General features: G+C 43.0%; 1 protein-coding gene across 2 annotated transcripts in view; it reads right to left on the bottom strand.

The window, feature by feature from the left end:
• The window catches only part of LOC106607213 (phosphatidylinositol 3,4,5-trisphosphate 3-phosphatase and dual-specificity protein phosphatase PTEN), a 40,665-nt gene extending 20,164 nt beyond the window's left edge, over positions 1-20,501 (bottom strand). Inside the window, exon 1 of one of the 2 annotated variants that reach the window (XM_014203949.3) lies at positions 19,479-20,501. In XM_014203949.3, coding sequence (XP_014059424.1) covers positions 19,479-19,557 — 79 coding nt within the window. In that variant the 5' untranslated portion in view covers positions 19,558-20,501. The remainder of the gene's footprint in view (positions 1-19,478) is intronic. The other variant, XM_014203940.3, reaches the window with a different exon arrangement.
• Between the last annotated feature and the right edge of the window lie 518 nt (positions 20,502-21,019).

Here is a 21,019-nt window from a genome sequence, read left to right as displayed (position 1 = left end):
GACCTGGCCAAGGCTTTCGACTCTGTCAGTCACCGCATTCTTATCGGCAGACTCAATAGCCTTGGCTTCTCAAATGACTGCCTCGCCTGGTTCACAAACTACTTTTCAGATAGAGTTCAGTGTGTCAAATCGGACGGCCTGTTGTCCGGACCTCTGGCAGTCTCTATGGGGGTGCCACAGGGTTCAATTCTCAGGCCGATTCTTTTCTCTGTATATATCAATGATGTCGCTCTTGCTGCTGGTGATTCTCTGATCCACCTCTCAGCAGACGACACCATTCTGTATACATCTGGCCCTTCTTTGGACACTGTGCTAACAAACCTCCAAACGAGCTTCAACGCCATACAACTCTCTACTCAGCAAACAGGATGTAGTCTATCACAGTGCCATCGGTTTTTATCACCAAAGCCTCCAACTGCTTTTAAATGCTAGTAAAACTAAGTGCATTCTGTTCAACCGATTGCTGCCCGCCCCTTCCCGCCCGACTAGCATCACTAATCTGGACGGTTCTGACTTGGACAAGAATACTTGGGCAACTACAAATACCTATGTGTCTGGTTAGACTGTAAACTCTCCTTCCAGACTCATATTAAGCATCTCCAATCCAAAATGAAATCTAGAATTGGCTTCCTATTTCACAACAAAGCCTCCTTCACTCATTCTGCCAAACATACCCTCGGAAAACTGACTATCCTACCGATCCTTGACTTCGGCGATGTCATTTACAAAATAGCCCCCAACACTCTACTCAGCAAACAGGATGTAGTCTATCACAGTGCCATCGGTTTTATCACCAAAGCCCCCCCACTGCGACCTGTACTACCCACCATTGCGACCTGTATGCTCTTGTTGGCTGACCCTCACTACATATCCATCGCCAAACCCACTGGCTCCAGGTCATCTATAAGTCTTTGCTAGGTAAAGCACCGCCTTATCTCAGCTCACTGGTCACCATAGCAATACCCACCCGTAGCATGCGCTCCAGTAGGTATATCGCACTAGTCATCCCCAAAGCCAACACTTTCTTTGGCCGCCTTTCCATCCAGTTCTCTGATGCCAATGACTGGAACAAATTGCAAAAATCTGAAGCTGGAGTATTATATCTCCCTCTCTAACTTTAACCTCACTAGGGTAGGGGGCACTATTTTCACCTCTGGATGAAAAGCGTGCCCAAAGTAAACTGCCTGCTACTCAGGCCCAGAAGCTAGGATATGCATATAATTAGTAGATTTGGATAGAAAACATTCCAACGTTTCTAAAACTGTTAACCTGTTAGGGCTAGGGGGCAGTATTTACACCGCCGGATAAAAAACGTACCCGATTTAATCTGGTTACCACACCTACCTAGTAACTAGAATATGCATATACTTATTACATATGGATAGAAAACACCCTAAAGTTTCTAAAACTGTTTGAATGGTGTCTGTGAGTATAACAGAACTCATTTGGCAGGCAAAAAACTGAGAAGGTTTCATGCAGGAAGTGGCCTGTCTGACAAGGTGTCGTTCTTCTTGTCTCTGTTTATTGAAGAGTGAGGATCTTAGCTGTCCCGTGACACTTCCTACGGCTGCCATAGGGTCTCAGAAGGCGGTAAAAAGCTGAATCGTGGCTTTGCAGGCTCTGGCTGAAAAAAAGTAGCGCGTTTGGGTAGTGGCTGGTTACAGTACTGTGAGACTCAGGCTCGTGCCCGCGTCGACCGAAAGCTTTGTTTACTTTCCTCTGTTTAGCTAAATGCACATTCCCGGTCGGAATATTATCGCTTTTTTACGAGAAAAATGGCATAAAAATGGATTTTAAACAGCGGTTGACATGCTTCGAAGTACGGTAATGGAATATTTAGATTTTTTTTGTCACGAATTGCGCCATGCGCACGACCCTGATTTACCATTTCAGATAGTGTCTGGGACGCACGAACAAAACGCCGCTATTCGGATATAACAATGGATTATTTTGGACCAAACCAACATTTGTTATTGAAGTAGCAGTCCTGGGAGTGCATTCTGACGAAGACAACAAAAGGTAATCAAAGTTTTATAATAGTAAACCTGATATTGGTGAGTGCTAAACTTGCCGGGTGTCTAAATAGCTAGCCCGTGATGCCTGGGCTATGTACTTAGAATATTGCAAAATGTGCTTTCACCAAAAAGCTATTTTAAAATCGGACATATCGAGTGCATAGAGGAGTTCTGTATCTATAATTCTTAAAATAATTATGTTTTTTGTGAACGTTTATCGTGAGTAATTTAGTAAATTCACCAGAAGTGTTCGGTGGGAATGCTAGTCACATGTCTGTCAGACATATCAGTGTGGATGACGGATCACCAGCTCAAGCTGAACCTCGGCAAGACGGAGCTGCTCTTCCTCCCGGGGAAGGACTGCCCGTTCCATGATCTCGCCATCACGGTTGACAACTCCCTTGTGTCCTCCTCCCAGAGTGCTAAGAACCTTGGCGTGATCCTGGACAACACCCTGTCGTTCTCCACTAACATCAAGGCGGTGACCCGATCCTGTAGGTTCATGCTCCACAACATTCGCAGAGTACGACCCTGCCTCACACAGGAAGCGGCACAGGTCCTAATCCAGGCACTTGTCATCTCCCGTCTGGATTACTGCAACTCGCTGTTGGCTGGGCTCCCTGCCTGTGCCATTAAACCCCTACAACTCATCCAGAACGCCGCAGCCCGTCTGGTGTTCAACCTTCCCAAGTTCTCTCACGTCACCCCGCTCCTCCGCTCTCTCCACTGGCTTCCAGTTGAAGCTCGCATCCGCTACAAGACCATGGTGATTGCCTACGGAGCTGTGAAGGGAACGGCACCTCCATACCTTCAGGCTCTGATCAGGCCCTACACCCAAACAAGGGCACTGCGTTCATCCACCACTGGCCTGCTGGCCCCCCTACCTCTGAGGAAGCACAGTTCCCGCTCAGCCCAGTCAAAACTGTTCGCTGCTCTTGCACCCCAATGGTGGAACAAGCTCCCTCACGACGCCAGGACAGCGGAGTCAATCACCACCTTCCGGAGACACCTGAAACCCCACCTCTTTAAGGAATACCTAGGATAGGATAAAGTAATCCTTCTAACCCCCCCCCCCCCCTTAAAATATTTAGATGCACTATTGTAAAGTGGTTGTTCCACTGGATATCATAAGGTGAATGCACCATTTTGTAAGTCGCTCTGGATAAGAGCGTCTGCTAAATGACTTAAATGTAAATGTAAACATGCTAGTCACATGCTAATGTAAAAAGCTGGTTTTTGATATAAATATGAACTTGATTGAACAAAACATGCATGTATTGTATAACAATGTCCTAGGATTGTCATCTGATGAAGATCAAAGGTTAGTGCTGCATTTAGCTGTGGTTTGGGTTTATGTGACATATGCTAGCTTGAAAAATGGGTGTCTGATTATTTCTGGCTGGGTACTCTGCTGACAATCTAATGTTTTGCTTTCGTTGAAAAGCCTTTTTGAAATCGGACAGTGTGGTTAGATTAACGAGAGTCTTGTCTTTAAAATGCTGTAAAATAGTCATATGTTTGACAAATTGAAGTAATAGCATTTCTAAGGTATTTGAATAACGCGCCACGGGATTCCACTGGCTGTTAAGTAGGTGGGACGCAAGCGTCCCACTGGCCCAGAGAGGTTCAAATGTTCTCTCTTAGCTACTTCATGTTGGTAACATTTGTGCTTCGCCTAATCCTCTATGGTTTAGAAGATACTGTTGCACAAAACATGCTGATTTAGGCTTAAACCATCACTGGTATCAGGTTGTATAGCTAGCTACGTTTGCTCTGACAGTACATTTATTAGCTAGCTAGCCAGATAACTAGGAATTAGCATTAGCCGCTAACACGATTTAGCCACAACTTGCTAAGAAAATAAACTAGTTGTTTGCAGATGTAAACAAATACAAATGAAGTGTAATTATATAACACTTGTGGATTTATATTAACCTCTATGGGCTAGGTGGGACGCTAGCGTGCCACCCGTGGTGCACTCCATCAACAGCAGGTGCATTTCAAGAGCGGCAAATTTGAATCCAAATAAATGTCAAAATTCAAATTTTTCAAACATACAACTATTTTACACCCTTTGAAAGAAACATCTCCTTAATCTAACCACGTTTTACGATTTCAAAAAGGTTTTACGGCGAAAGCATAAATTTAGAGTATGTTAGGACAGTACATTTACAAGAGTTGTGTGTAATGTTTTGTCAAGTCAAAGACAGGGTCACCAAAACCATAAAACCAGCTAAAATGATGCACTAACCTTTTACAATCTCCATCAGATGACACTCCTAGGACATTATGTTAGACAATGCATGCATTTTTAGTTCTATCAAGTTCATATTTATATCCAAAAACAGCGTTTTACTATGGCATTGATGTTGAGGAAATCGTTTCCCTCCAATAACCGGCAGTCAAGTCAGCGTCACAAATTAAATAATTAAAATGAGAAAACATTGGTAAAATATTATATTGTCATTTAAAGAATTATAGATTTACATCTCTTGAACGCAATCAACTTGCCAGATTTAAAAATAACCTTACTGGGAAATCACACTTTGCTATAATCTGAGCACTGCGCCCAGAAAAATACGCGTTGCGATACAGACTAGACGTCATGTTGGGGAGATCTAAAATCGAAAATACTATGTAAATAATCCATTACCTTTGATTCTCTTCATCAGATGTCACTTCCAGGTATCACAGGTCCATAACGAATGTAGTTTTGTTCAAAAAAGCTCATCATTTATGTCCAAAAACCTCCGTCTTGTTAGCACATGATCTAAGCCAGCCGGACTTCTCGTCATGAACGAGGGGAAAAAATATATTTACGTTCGTTCAAACATGTCAAACGTTGTATAGCATAAATCATTAGGGCCTTTTTTAACCAGAACATGAATAATATTCAAGGTGGACAAATGCATACTCTTTTATAACGTATTGGAACGAGGGTACCCAACATGAACTCGCGCGCCAGGTGTCTAATGGGACATCATCGTTCCATGGCTCTTGTTCGGTCAGATCTCCCTCCAGAAGACTCAAAACACTTTGTAAAGGCTGGTGACATCTAGTGGAAGCAATAGGAAGTGCCAAAATATTCCTCAGCCCCTGTGTTTTTCAATGGGATAGGTTTAAAGTCAATACAACACATCAGGTATCCACTTCCTGTCAGAAAATGTCTCAGGGTTTTGCCTGCCAAATGAGTTCTGTTATACTCACAGACACCATTCAAACAGTTTTAGAAACTTTAGAGTGTTTTCTATCCATATATAATAAGTATATGCATATTCTAGTTACTGGGTAGGATTAGTAACCAGATTAAATCGGGTACATTTTTTTTTATCCAGACGTGCAAATGCTGCCCCCTAGCCCTAACAGGTTAAGACGCAGAGTGGAAACAGCATCATTGTCATCAACATTGTTGCATATGCTGCATTGACCATGCAGACTGAAAGCAAGTGTCTCGTGGTCAAGCAACAACAAATGTGCTCCTTCAGTGACACAGGCGGGGTCTAGGTCTGTGTGGAAAGCAACATGGAGAGAGAGAGCGGAGAGCGATGACTCAAGTAGCGGAGCAAAAGATAAAAATGGACCTTACACACGGCATATCACATTTAACAAACCAAACATTCAAATACCGTTATAGAAGGTCAAGTAAAACACAAACCGGTCCCTGCATCAATACCGGTATATCGTAAAATACAGTATACTGCCAAGCCCTAGAAAGTGCCATTTGCGGTGAATGCATAGGCCAATACAGGCATGCTGCAAGGTTTTTAGGACATTACATTTACTATTAGATTAACCAATCTAACTAGCAGCATATTATATTTAGCGATCTAGCTAACATTTTTGTTTCCACTTCCTCACGTGGTGAATTGGCCAGAAATGAATTAGCCTATGTGATAGCCTATTTGTAGCGTACACACAAAATATGTAAGCAAATCAATCTCTATTGAATAAAAGACAACTGCATTCTGGAGCCCTATTTTGAAAGTAAAATATAGCAAAAATATGGTAATTGTAACCCCAAGATTCATGACAATCACTGGTTTAGATTAAACATTTTCTTGAATCATACCATCTCAGTAGCACTGTGAATGTCTTTATAAGATGATGGCTCTTTTTTCCATTTTGTGATGTCGCAACAATTTTGGTGGGACCAAATAAACAGGCTGGTGCTACCAACTGAAAATGTGATGGGCTACAGTGCCATCAGGGGGAAAATGTGTCTGGAGTACTGCTAAACCAACACACTCCTTGAGTGCAAATTAAAAGACTTAAAGCTCGAATCCGCATTTAGTTAAACTGTCATTTTTGTTTTGTTGATGAAACAGAGCCAAAGAACGTCAGGTAGAGTGGTTGCAGTACATATTCTGCTGTTCTATTGCGCGTTCAATGATGTACATTTTTTTTTATAAAAACTGTTTGTTGTTTGCAGTAACCTCTGTTGTAATATCACAAACGGACGCGGCAGTTTCACCAAATAAGGATTTTAGCTTTTAACCTCTCTGTGCTAGGCGGGACGAATTCGTCCCACCTACGTAACAGCCACTTGCAGCCTGTGGCGCGATTTTCAAAACCTTAAAAATCCTATTACTTCAATTTCTCAAACATATGACTATTTTACAGCTATTTAAAGACAAGACTCTCGTTAATCTAACCACACTGTCCGATTTCAAAAAGGCTTTACAACGAAAGCAAAACATTAGATTATGTCAGCAGAGTACCAAGCCAGAAATAATCAGACACCCATTTTTCAAGCCAGCATATAATGTCACCAAAACCCAGAAGACAGCTAAATGCAGCACTCACCTTTGATGATCTTCATCAGATGACAACCCTAGGACATTATGTTATACAATACATGCATGTTTTGTTCAATCAAGTTCATATTTATATCAAAAACCAGCTTTTTACATAAGCATGTGACGTTCAGAACTAGCATACCCCCCGCAAACTTACGGGGAATTCGCTAACACTTTACTAAATTACTCACGATAAACGTTCACAAAAAGCATAACAATTATTTTAAGAATTATAGATACAGACCTCCTCTATGCACTCGATATGTCCGATTTTAAAATAGCTTTTTGGTGAAAGCACATTTTGCAATATTCTAAGTACATAGCCCAGGCATCACGGGCTCGCAATTTAGACACCCGGCAAGTTTAGCACTCACCGTAATCATATTTACTATTATAAAAGTTTGATTACCTTTTGTTGTCTTCGTCAGAATGCACACCCAGGACTGCTACTTCAATAACAAATGTTGGTTTGGTCCAAAATAATCAATCGTTATATCCGAATAGCGGCGTTTTGTTCGTGCGTTCCAGACACTATCCGAAATAGTAAAGAAGTGTCGCGCGCATGGCGCAATTCGTGACAAAATTCTAAATATTCCATTACCGTACTTCGAAGCATGTCAACCGCTGTTTAAAATCAATTTTTACGCCATTTTTCTCGTAGAAAAGCGATAATATTCCGACAGGGAATCTCCTTTTCGGCAAACAGAGGAAAAAAATCACAAAGGCGGGGGCGGTCGGGTCACGCGCATAAGCCCAGAGTCCCTTGATCGGCCACTTGAGAAAGGCGATAATGTGTTTCAGCCTGGGGCTGGAATGACGACATTCTGTTTTTTCCCGGGCTCTGAGCGCCTATGGACGACGTGGGAAGTGTCACGTTAGAGCAGAGATCCTTAGTAAATGATAGAGATGGAAAAGAAGTTCAAGAAATGGTCAGACAGGCCACTTCCTGTAAAGGAATCTCTCAGGTTTTGACCTGCCATTTGAGTTCTGTTATACTCACAGACACCATTCAAACAGTTTTAGAAACTTTAGGGTGTTTTCTATCCATATGTAATAAGTATATGCATATTCTAGTTACTGGGTAGGAGTGGTAACCAGCTTAAATCGGGTATGTTTTTTATCCAGCCGTGTCAATACTGCCCCCTAGCCCTAACAGGTTAAATGTCTTACTCACGTTGGCCACGGAGAAGAAGTGCCCACTGTCCTTGGTATCGGGCTGCGTCTGTGGCACTGTGTTATCCTCGACGCGGGCGAAGAAGGGGTTTAGCTTGTCCGGAAGCAAGACGTCGGTGTCCATGACGTGGCTGGTTTTCCCTTTGTAGTCTGATTTTCTGTAGACCCTGCCACATATGTCTTGTGTTTGAGTAGTTCAATTGCGACTCTACTTTGTCATTGTACTGATGTTTTGCCTGTTTGATTGCTTTACAGAGGGAATAACTACACTGTTTGTATTCGGCCATATTCCCAGTCACCTTACCATTGTTAACCTCTCTGGGTAAGGTCCCACCCTAGTCAACAGCCAGTGGAATCGTGTCGCGCAAAATACAAAACCTCATAAGTGCTATAACTTCAATTTCTCAAACGTATGACTATTTTACACCGTTTTATAGATACACCTCTCCTGAATCGAACCACGTTGTCCGATTTCAAAAAGGCTTTACAGCAAAAGCAAAACATTAGATTGTTAGGAGAGTACCCAGCCAGAAATAATCACACAGCCATTTTCAAAGCAACTAGATGCATCACAAATACCCAAAACACAGCTAAATGCAGCACTAACCTTTGACAATCTTCATCAGATGACACTCCTAGGACATCATGTTACACAATACATGCATTTTTTGTTCGATAAAGTTTCATCAGACCAGAGGACATTTCTCCAAAGAGTACAATCTTTGTCCACATGTGCAGTTGCAAACCGTAGTCTGGCTTTTTCATGGCAGTTTTGGAGCAGTGGCTTCTTCCTTGCTTAGCTGCCTTTCAGGTTATGTCGATATAGGACTCGTTTTACATGGATATAGATACTTTTGTACCTGTTTCCTCCAGCATCTTCACAAGGTCCTTTGCTGTTGTTTTGGGATTGATTTGCGCTTTTCGCACCAAAGTACGTTCATCTCTAGGAGACAGAATGCGTCTCCTTCCTGAGCGGTATAACGGCTGCGTGGTCCCATGGTGTTAATACTTGCGTACTATTGTTCATTTACATTTACATTTTAGTCATTTAGCAGACGCTCTTATCCAGAGTGACTTACAGTAGTGAATGCATACATTTCATACAATTTCATGCATTTTTTTTGTGTACTGATGAACATGGTACCTTCAGGCGTTTGGAAATTGCTCCCAAGGATGAACCAGACTTGTGGAGGTCTACAATTTTTTTCTGAGTTCTTGGCTGGTTTCTTTTGATTTTCCCATGATGTCAAGCAAAGAGGCACTGAGTTTGAAGGTAGGCCTTGAAATACATCCACAGGTACACCTCCAATTGACTCAAATTATGTCAATTAGCCTATCAGAAGCTTCTAAAGCCATGACTTCATTTTCTGGAATTTTCTAAGGCACAGTCAACTTAGTGTATGTAAACTTCTGACCCACTGGAATTGTGATACAGTAAATTATAATTGAAATAATCTGTCTGTATACAATTGTTGGAAAAATGACTTGTGTCATGCACAAAGTAGATGTCCTAACCGACTTGGCAAAACTATAGTTAATTTACAAGAAAGTTTTAATGACTCCAACGTAAGTGTATGTTAACTTAGCAAGCGTCCCACCTAGCCCATAGAGGTTAAGTGTGTTCACCCTCGCAAAGCTGCCGGCCCAGACGGCATCCCTAGACGCTTCCTCAGAGCATGCGCAGACCAGCTGGCTAGAGAGTTTATGGACACATTCAATCTCTCTCTCCTATCCCAGTCTGCTTTCTCCACTTGCTTAAAGATGTCCACCATTGTTCCTGTACCCAAGAATGCAAAGGTAACTGAACAAAATGACTAGAGGCTAGTTAAGGATCATATCACCTCTATCTCACCTGACACCCTAGACCCACTTCAATTTGCTTACCACCCCAATAGATCCACAGACGATGCAATCGCTATCGCACTGCACACTGCCCTAACCCATCTGGACAAGAGGAATACCTATGTAAGAATCCTGTTCATTGACTATTGCTCAGCATTTAACACCATAGTACCTTCCAAGCTCATCCAGGCCCTGGGTCTGAACCTTGCCCTGTGCAACTGGATCCTGGACTTCCTGACGGGCTGCCCCCAGGTGTTGAAAGTAGGAAACACCTCCACTTCGCTGATCCTCAACACAGGGGCCCCACAAGGGTGTGTGCTCAGCCCCTTCTTGTACTCCCTGCTCACCCATGACTGCGTGGCCACGCACGTCTCACACTCAATCATCAAGTTTGTAAACGACAGCAGTAGTAGGCCTGATTACCAACAATGACGAGACTGCCTACAGGGAGGAGGTGAGGGCCTTGGGAGAGTGGTGCCAGGAAAACAACCTCTCACTCAACGTCAATAAAACAAAGGAGATGATCGTGGACTTCAGGAAACAGCAGAGGGAGCACGCCCCTATCCACATCGACGGGACCGCAGTAGAGAAGGTGGAAAGCTTGAAGTTCCTTAGCGTACACGTCACTGACGATCTGAAATGGTCCACCCACACAGACAGTGTGGTGAAGAAGGCGCAACAGCGCCTTTTCAACCTCAGGAGGCTGAAGAAATGTGGCTTGGCCCCTAAGACCCTTTTACAGATGCACAATTGAGAGCATCCTGTCGGGCTGTATCACTGCCTGGTATGGCAACTGCATTGCCCGCATCCGCAGGGCTCTCCAGATGGTGGTGCGGTCTGCCCAACACATTACCAGGGGCAAACTACCTGCCCTCCAGGACACCTACAGCACCCGATGTCACAGGAAGGCCAGAAAGATCAAAGGACATCTATCATTCGAGCCACGTCCTGTTCACCCCGCTATTGTCCAGAAGGCGAGGTCAGTACAGGTGCATCAAAGCTGGGACAGAGAGACTGAAAACAGTTAAGATCTCAAGGCCATCAGACTGTTAAATAGCCATCACTAGCCGGCTTCCACCCGGTTACGCAACCCTGCACCTTAGAGGCTGCTGCCCTATATACATACACTTTTATAATGTTTACATACTGCTTTAGTTCTCATCTCTATACACTGTATTCTATTCTACTCTATTTTAGTCAACACCACTCCAACATTGCTCTCTCTAATATTTATATTTCTTAATTCCATTATTTTACTTTCAGATGTCAAATCAAATTTTATTGGTCACATACACATGGTTAGCAAATGTTAATGCGAGTGTAGCGAAATGCTTTTGCTTCTTGTTCCGACCGTGCAGTATTATCTAACAATTTCACAACAACTACCTTATACACACAAGTGTAAAGGAATGAATAAGAATATGTACATATGAGGCCTCCCGGATGGCGCAATGGTCTAAGCTGTGCCAACAGAGATTCTGGGTTCGAGCTCAGGCTCTGTCGCAGCCGGCCGCGACCGGGAGGTCCATGGGGCGACGCACAATTGGCCCAGCGTCGTCCGGTTTAGGCCGGCAGGGATATCCTTGTCTCATCGCGCACTAGCGACTCCTGTGGCAGGCCGGGCGCAGTGCACGCTGACCAGGTCGCCAGGTGTACGGTGTTTCCTCCGACACATTGGTGCGGCTGGCTTCCGGGTTGGATGTGCATTGTGTCAAGAAGCAGTGCGGCTAGGTTGGGTTTCGGAGGATGCATGGCTCTCGACCTTCTCGACCAAAACTACTACCAATTGGATATCACGAAATTGGGGAGAAAAAACGGGTAAAATAAAAGAATATGTACATATAAATATATGGATGAGCGATGGCTGTGCGGCATAGGCAAGATGCAGTAGATGGTATAGAGTACAGTATATACACATATGAGATATACTGTGACTAGTGATACATGTATTACATCCAATTTTTAATTATTAAAGTGGCTAGAGATTTGAGACAGTATGTTGTCAGCAGCCACTCAAGCCACTCAGTGATGGCTGTTTAACAGTCTGATGGCCTTGAGATAGAAGCTGTTTTTCAGTCTCTCGGTCCCAGCTTTGATGCACCTGTACTGACCTCGCCTTCTGGATGATTGTATTGTTGCGAATTGTTAGACACTACTGCACTGTTGGAGCTAGGAACACAAGCATTTCACTACACCCGCAATAACATCTGCTAAATATGTGTGAGTCAGTATCAATGTGTGTACATATTGTGTGTGTTGAAGTGTGTAGAGTCCTGTGAGTGAGCCTAGAGACAGGCCAAAAATGTAAATAACATACAAGGATCAACTCAGTCTGTGTAGCCATTCTGTTAGACTCCAGCCACCTAAGCCTAACAATTTTTCCGGCCTTCCTTTCACACCCCGGATATAATGTCCGGGGTTACAACCTACGTCTCAGGTCCTACGGGCAAAATCATTGCACTCTGACTAAGTATTTAAAAAGCTCCCAGGGTAGTTACATCCCAGGGAACAGGGGGGCATGGCGTTCCGCAGCTGCGACGAAACTCACATGCGGGACCTCAGATGGAAACGCTCTGGTGTTTTCAGCGGTCTTGCCTCAGCTCTGCTCTAGTAGGGCCCTATAAAATCTCTTTTAATTTCTGCCGGATTACGTTTTAGTTTTTCGCCAACCAGCAAGAGACCGTTGTTTGGTTAGCAATTTTTCTGTTGTACTCATGTGACTGCAGAGTTTTCAAAACAAATGGACACTGGATTGATGCAAAAAAATCATGATATCATTCTGCCAGGTAGGTATAGGCTACATTTAATTGAGAAAGTTTTTTGGAAAGCCTTTGCATGTTTACCAGAAGACTGATATCATTAGCATCAATCGTTAATGGCTACACAAAGTGTAGACATGCGCACACATTCTGTGCAGTTTCAAAACTTTGCAGGAAAATACAATTCACTGATGCATTTTTTTAATGTCTTATGATAAAGCAAATTAATTCATTTTCTAATAAGGTCAATACATTAAGTTAATTACCTACAATACATATTGAATATTGTTGAATTTTATAGGGCCCTACTCTAGCCAACTCCACAGCTGGAAGCACCAGAAAAAAAGTGAGAGTAGTTGGGGAGAGCGTGGAAAAGAGAGGAGCGGGAAAGAGAGCAAATGATATGGGAAGTATTAGGGTGGTTAAGAGAAGAGAATGCAGGAAAGAAAGGGTGCAATGGAAAAGTGGTGGGTTAGAGAGGAGCCTGCGCAGACAGCATTGCTGATACAAGATCACTGCTGCTTTAAGGATTGTTCCCAGAACTCATACTGCATTACATAACTGCAAAACGCCTATATTGCTTTAAGACAACATGCCAAAACCGATAAAATGTTACAGCAACATGGTCTCTTTACATTTGAATACTACATTGCTCAAAAAAATAAAGGGAACACTTAAACAACACAATGTAACTCCAAGTCAATCACACTTCTGTGAAATCAAACTGTCCACTTAGGAAGCAACACTGATTGACAATACATTTCACATGCTGTTGTGCAAATGGAATAGACAACAGGTGGAAATTATAGGCAATTAGCAAGACACCCCCAATAAAGGAGTGGTTCTGCAGGTGGTGACCACAGACCACTTCTCAGTTCCTATGCTTCCTGGCTGATGTTTTTGTCACGTTTGAATGCTGGCGGTGCTGTCACTCTAGTGGTAGCATGAGACGGAGTCTACAACCCACACAAGTGGCTCAGGTAGTGCAGCTCATCCAGGATGGAACATCAATGCGAGCTGTGGCAAGAAAGTTTGCTGTGTTTGTCAGCGTAGTGTCCAGAGCATGGAGGCGCTACCAGGAGACAGGCCAGTACATCAGGAGAAGTGGAGAAGGCCGTAGGAGGGCAACAACCCAGCAGCACGACCGCTACCTCCGCCTCTGTGCAAGGAGCAGCAGGAGGAGCACTGCCAGAGCCCTGCAAAATGACCTCCAGCAGGCCACAAATGTGCATGTGTCTGCTCAAACGGTCAGAAACAGACTCCATGAGGGTGGTATGAGGGCCCGACGTCCACAGGTGGGGGTTGTGCTTACAGCCCAACACCGTGTAGGACGTTTGGCATTTACCAGAGAACACCAAGATTGGCAAATTTGCCACTGGCGCCCTGTGCTCTTCACAGATGAAAGCAGGTTCACACTGAGCACATGTGACAGACGTGACAGAGTCTGGAGACGCCGTGGAGAATGTTCTGCTCCCTGCAACATCCTCCAGCATGACCGGTTTGGCGGTGGGTCAGTCATGGTGTGGGGTGGCATTTCTTTGGGGGGGCTGAACAGCCCTCCATGTGCTCGCCAGAGGTAGCCTGACTGCCATTAGGTACCGAGATGAGATCCTCAGACCCCTTGTGAGACAATATGCTGGTGCAGTTGGCCCTGGGTTCCTCCTAATGCAAGACAATGCTAGACCTCATGTGGCTGGAGTGTGTCAGCAGTTCCTGCAAGAGGAAGGCATTGATGCTATGGACTGGCCCGCCCGTTCCCCAGACCTGAATCCAATTGAACACATCTGGGACATCATGTCTCGCTCCATCCACCAACGCCACGTTGCACCACAGACTGTCCAGGAGTTGGCGGATGCTTTAGTCCAGGTCTGGGAGGAGATCCCTCAGGAGACCATCCGCCACCTCATCAGGAGCATGCCCAGGCATTGTAGGGAGGTCATACAGGCATGTGGAGGCCACACACACTACTGAGCCTCATTTTGACTTGTTTTAAGGACATTACATCAACGTTGGATCAGCCTGTAGTGTGGTTTTCCACTTTAATTTTGAGTGTGACTCCAAATCCAGACCTCCATGGGTTGATAAATTGGATTTCCATTGATTATTTTTGTGTGATTTTGTTGTCAGCACATTCGACTATGTAAAGAAAAAAGTATTTCATAAGATTATTTCATTCAGATCTAGGATGTGTTATTTTAGTGTTCCCTTTATTTTTTTGAGCAGTGTATAAAACGCAACATGAAACAATCTCAAAGATTTTACTGAGTTACAGTCCATGTTCATAAGGAAATCAGTCAATTTAAATATTTTCATTAGGCCCTAATTCATGGATTTCATGTGACTAGGAATAGAGATACAGGTATATGTTGGTCACAAATACCTAAAAAAAAAAAAGTAGGGGATAGATCAGAAAACAAGTCAGTGTCTGGTGTGACAACCATTTGCCTCATGCAGCACAACACATCTCCTTTGCATAGAGTTCATCATGCTGTTGATTGTGGCCGGTGGAATGTTGTCCCACTCCGCTTCAATGACTGTGCGAAGTTGCTGGATATTGGTGGGAACAGGAACACGGTGTTGTACATGTTCATCCAGAGCATCCCAAACTTGCTCAATGGGTGACATGTCTGGTAAATATGCAGGCCATGGAGGAACTGGGACATTTCAGCTTCCAGAAATTCTGTACAGATTCTTGCGACAGAGCCATGCATTATCATGCTGAAACATAAGGTGATGGCGGCAGATGAATGGCAATTGGCCTCAGGATCTCGTCACGGTATCTCTGTGCATTCATGTTGCCATCAATAAAATGCAATTCTGTTCATTGTCTGTAGCTTATGCCTGCCCATACCATAACCACATACCACATCACAACGTTGATATCAGCAAATACATGCCATACACGTGGTCTGTGGTTGTGAGACCGGTTGGATACACCGCCAAATTCTCTAAAACGATGTCGGAGATGGCTTACGGTAGAGAAATGAACATTCTCTGGCAACAGCTCTGGTGGACATTCCTGCAGCCGGCATGGCAATTGCACACTCCCACAAAACTTGACACATCTGTGGCATTGTGTTATGTGACAAAACTGCACATTTTAGTGGCCTTTTATTGTCTCCAGGACAAGGTGCACCTGTATAATGATCATGCTGTTTAATTAGCTTCTTGATATGCCACACCTGTCACGTGGGTGGATTATCTTGGCAAAGGAGAAATGCTCACTAACAGAGATGTAAAAAATGTGTGCACAACATTTGAGAGAAATAAGCCTTTTGTGCATATGGAACATTTCTGGGACCTTTTATTTCAGCTCATGAAACATCTAACACTTCACATGATGCATTTATACTTTTGTTCAGCGTAAGTTGTTCTGAAAGGCATCACCATTGCATTGCAAATATTAAAATTGCACAAAATTCTCCAAATAAACATTGTGCACATTATCCATGTCAACAGAGAAAACTATGAAATGCAATACTTCAGTCGTTTGACCAGAGTTCAATCTGTGTCCTCCCTTCCCACTGTCTCGCCCCCATTTGCCTGTCTCCCCTTCCAATTTCCAACATGAACTCAAGTGTCAAAACACATTAAAATTAAAAAAAGCCAGGTAGGAGATGTCACAACTTGACCTTTGATGTCAGCTTGTAAGACAGTCTTCATTCGTTGCTCCAGCATTTTCCTCTGCCAAGGTATTTTACCATACCGAGCAGATTCCAAGCACACACCCGTTCAGTGCACTCGCTTGAACTGGTCTTCAATATCAGGGTCAGGTTTGAGATGTGCTGCAAGGGACTACCATCCTATGGGTTAACAAAATGGATATAGGCCTAAATCACAAACTTCACTTGACAGTATATATGCGCATGTTCTGAAGTTAACCTCTAGAAATGATTAGTGTGAATGTGGGGTGGCAGGTAGCTTAGCGGTGAGCCAGCAACCGGGATGTTGCCTATTGGATTCCGGGTCCGACTGGAAAAATCTTTTGTGAAATGAGCTTGCAACCGGAGGTTTGCTAGTATCAAATCCTAGATGTCATTGCCTACTGTTGTGCCCTTGAGCAAGGCACTTAAACCCCCCGCAAATCTCCAAAACCTGTATATGTAGGTGTGTCTTTTGGAGGGGGTTGGGTTAATTTCCTAAAGATCTTTTCAATTATAACATTTACATAAAGATAACTGCATTGAGGCCCTTTTGGAATTCACTAGTGTTCTTCAAATATTTTCTAACCAAGGATACCAGATAAATTACCATTACCCTAATTTTGATCACATTTGACAACTAGCAGCACATGGCGCAAGATTGACCAATTCATGACACCATATTTTGTTTCTTTCAATCCGGATAGCAAGACATTTGAAAGGTGCATTGCACGGTCAACCTCTTACATCTAGACGTTCCGCTAGCGGAACACCTGCTCCAATATCCAATGATGGGCATGGCGCGAATTACAAATTCCTCTAAAATCCGAAAACTTCAATTTTTCAAACATATGACTATTTTACAGCATTTTAAAGACAAGACTCTCGTTAATCTAACCACACTGTCCGATTTCAAAAAGGCTTTACAGCGAAAGCAAAACATTAGATTATGTCAGCAGAGTACCCAGCCAGAAATAATCAGACACCCATTTTTCAAGCTAGCATATAATGTCACAAAAAACAAAACCACAGCTAAATGCAGCACTAACCTTTGATGATCTTCATCAGATGACAACCCTAGGACATTATGTTATACAATGCATGCATGTTTTGTTCAATCAAGTTCATATTTATATCAAAAACCAGCTTTTTTACATTAGCATGTGACGTTCAGAACTAGCATACCCCCCCGCAAACATCCAGTGAATTTACTAAATTACTCACGATAAACGTTCACAAAAAACATAACAATTATTTTAAGAATTATAGATACAGAACTCCTCTATGCACTCGATATGTCCGATTTTAAAATAGCTTTTCGGTGAAAGCACATTTTGCAATATTCTCAGTAGATAGCCCAGCCATCACGGCTAGCCATTTAGACACCGACCAAGTTTAGCCCTGATCAAACTCCGATTTACTATTACAAAAGTTTCATTACCTTTGTTGTCTTCGTCAGAATGCACTCCCAGGACTGCTACTTCAATAACAAATGTTGGTTTGGTCCAAAATAATCCATCGTTATATCGAAATTGCAGCGTTTTGTTCGTGCGTTCCAAGACACTATCCGAAATGGTAAATCAGGGTCGCGAGCATGGCGCAATTCGTGACAAAAGATTTCTAAATATTCCATTACCGTACTTTGAAGCATGTCAACCGCTGTTTAAAATCCATTTTTATGCAATTTTTCTCATAAAAAAGCAATAATATTCCGACCGGGAATCTCCGTTTAGCTAAACAGACAAAGGAAAAGAAAGCTTTCAGTCGACGCGGGCACGAGCCTGAGTCTCACAGTACTGTAACCAGCCACTACCCAAACACGCTACTTTGTTTCAGCCAGAGCCTGCAAAGCCACGATTCAGCATTTTGCCGCCTTCTGAGAGTCCATGTGAGCCGTAGAAAGTGTCACGTAAGAGCAGAGATCCCCTGTAATTGATAGAGATAATCAACAAGGCCAAGAAATGGTCAGACAGGGTACTTCCTGTACAGAATCTTCTCAGGTTTTGGCCTGCCAAATAGGTTCTGTTATACTCACAGACACCATTCAAACAGTTTTAGAAACTTTGGAGTGTTTTCTATCCAAAGCTAATAATTATATGCATATTCTAGTTTCTGGGCAGGAGTACTAATCAGATTAAATCGGGTACGTTTTTTATCCGTCCGTGAAAATACTGCCCCCTAGCCATAACAGGTTAAACATTCAATAGATTGCTTCCCAACATGCGCAATAATTAAATCCATGATAAAATTGGCCTCTGGGCCATAGTGCCATAACTGTCAGGCTGCATTTACACACTAGCCAAATTCTGACCCATTGCCCATAATTGGACAAAATATCAAAATTGGGCTGCCTGTGTAAATGCAGCCTCTATGTGTTATTGATTACCTGATCAATAGCTAGGTGCGCTAGTTAGTTGGATGCCTCATAGCTAGATAAGAAAACATGAATAACGCAGCCAACCATCTTCCCTGCACTGTCAAATAAGAAGCCGCGTTTTACTTTAGCAACCTACAGTAGCTACCTAATGGCAAAGTAGTCATGTCTTGAGATGGACTATTTGTAACCAATAAAGTTGTGTAATATTGACTGGCTGCTAATCGGAACCAAGCGCTTGAAAACCCTTCTCTGTATGTAGGGTTTTCTGCGGTTACATTCGCCCACGGTTGGCTCCATGTGAACTACAATTCCGACACTGTTTTAACGTTTAGATGAATCAATAATCATCGCTTTCTAAAATGCTTTCGAAAGACGCTTATATGCCCCTTATCTTTCATGTGTGCGAGAAATAAAAAAAATAAAAACTGCTACAGTAAGTGTTGCACAGATCCATACACTACGTGTGCCTTCAGTTGAGGAAATACACTTCCTTCCCAGTTTATCTTGCACACTAGATAGCTAACTAAATTAGAAAAGGTGGCCGCCTAGGCTATGTCCGTCTGTCTAATGTAAACAAGTACTGTAACATGGAGATATGGCTGTGGGAACATTAACCCTATAAAGATGTGTAGTAACTTAACCTCATGACATTTGACAGCTCCACACCACCTTTCAAACATGCTTTCTATTCTGTCGTATCAATAAATTAGCAAACATTAGCCAGCTAGCTACCTTAACGTTAGTTAGCAATCAACGATATTCCATTGGCAACAGTAGGTATACTAACGTGGCTAGTTAGCTAGTTTACTGTATGACTGTTTACTGTACTGTATGACAAAATGTATGATAACGTTAGTTAATTAAGAAAAGGATACACGTTAAGTCCAAGTCGAACCCATCCTCCTGGTATCTCCTTTTGTTCCGGCTGACCATTTCTTTTATTATCGCAGCCATTGTAGCTAACTAGTTTGCTGGCTAGTGACAGGAGTCTGTGGGTTTCAAATTATGAAAAGTTAGCTAGCTGCCGTTGCTTTTGCTTCGGTTTGCAATGGCTTTGCTTCACGATCGCCCTTTGCTCTTTTGATTTTGCAGCTCCTTCCTCGCAGTGAGACAAGCCAACAGTGGTCGTCGTCGTGAGTAGGATTAACGCGTTAGCTAGCTAGAATGGCTTTTTCTCTGGATCATAGAGACGGGCCTTGCTCTGCTCTTCCGCGCAGGCCAAACTTTCCCAATAATGGAATTTGTCTTGCAACTCCCCCTTGAAAAACACATACAATTATCCTCCCGTCTAACCGTAAGGTAGAAGACGGTCCGAATCTCTTGATCTACCGAAGCCGCCGTGATGACCGACCAGCGAGGAGATAACTCTCCGGCGCTCGCTCGAATTTGAAGACTACCGGCCCTTGGAAAGCCCAGTAGTAATTAGTTACCGTATCCACTCAGACTTAGCTAGCCATCTAGCGAGCTGCAATAGCTACCCACTTTTTAAAAAATCCAAAAACCTCCTAGCGAATCAACATCTTCGCCGATGGATTGCCAAAATACACGCGAAAAAGTGTCCGGCTCCAACGTGCATGTATAATAGCTATACAAAGACCAAATATTTGCACAGACTCGTTTGACATATGTCCCGGGAAGCATCTTCTTTTTGCGTTTCTCTCAAGCTTCCATCATGGCTTCCAACGGAAGGGAAAAACATATGTAGAGGTTTAAAATATATATCCTACCGCGGCAAATATATACATCTAGAAATAAAAAAGTTTATATCAAATAAATACATGTGAATTCTTAGAATAGCTGTTTCCTTGCAGAAGATTTACAGTGTACGTTTTTCCCGACTGACGTTTTTTGTAGTCGGCTAGCTAGTTCTTTTGTTGGCAGCGGAAGGACACATCAGAGCACATGCAAGTCTCTCCTCTGTCAAAGTGATCACGTGTTTTTTGTAATTATGAAAGTTTCCAACATGTCATTTTTTCGCTTCTAGTGTACCTTATTGCATTTATCCATGTGGGCCAATTGAGTCCTTGAATTAACAGGGGGGATATCTCTGTTTGTGTGTGTGTGACTAGAGTGGGGTGTGGAAGTAGGGTTGTCTGTCAGTTGTATTCCTAGATACAAAAAATGGCGAACATATTATCGAACATATTATCTGCTCAATTCAAAGGCTTAGACCAACTCTCCCTGCCTGAAGTTTAGGATGAAAGGCCAATTGATAGGTAGAAAAACTGTTCTGATGGCTAAGACTTTAGGGGAAACGTCCTCCGCTTCCACTCAATCTCATGGGGGTGTCAGGACAAGACCGATAGGCCTACAGTGTAATTTTTATTTTTTCAAAACAACATATTGTCACTCACCAGAGTGTCTCAATTTGACTGGATCAAATGGAACAAACTGTTCACCTGATGTTTACAATGGG

Source organism: Salmo salar, chromosome 01, assembly GCF_965601325.2.
Source record: "Salmo salar chromosome 01, fSalSal1, whole genome shotgun sequence".
NCBI lineage: Eukaryota > Metazoa > Chordata > Actinopteri > Salmoniformes > Salmonidae > Salmo > Salmo salar.
The sequence above is the reverse complement of the archived record's forward strand: the minus strand, read 5'-3'. Positions and strand labels throughout refer to the sequence as shown.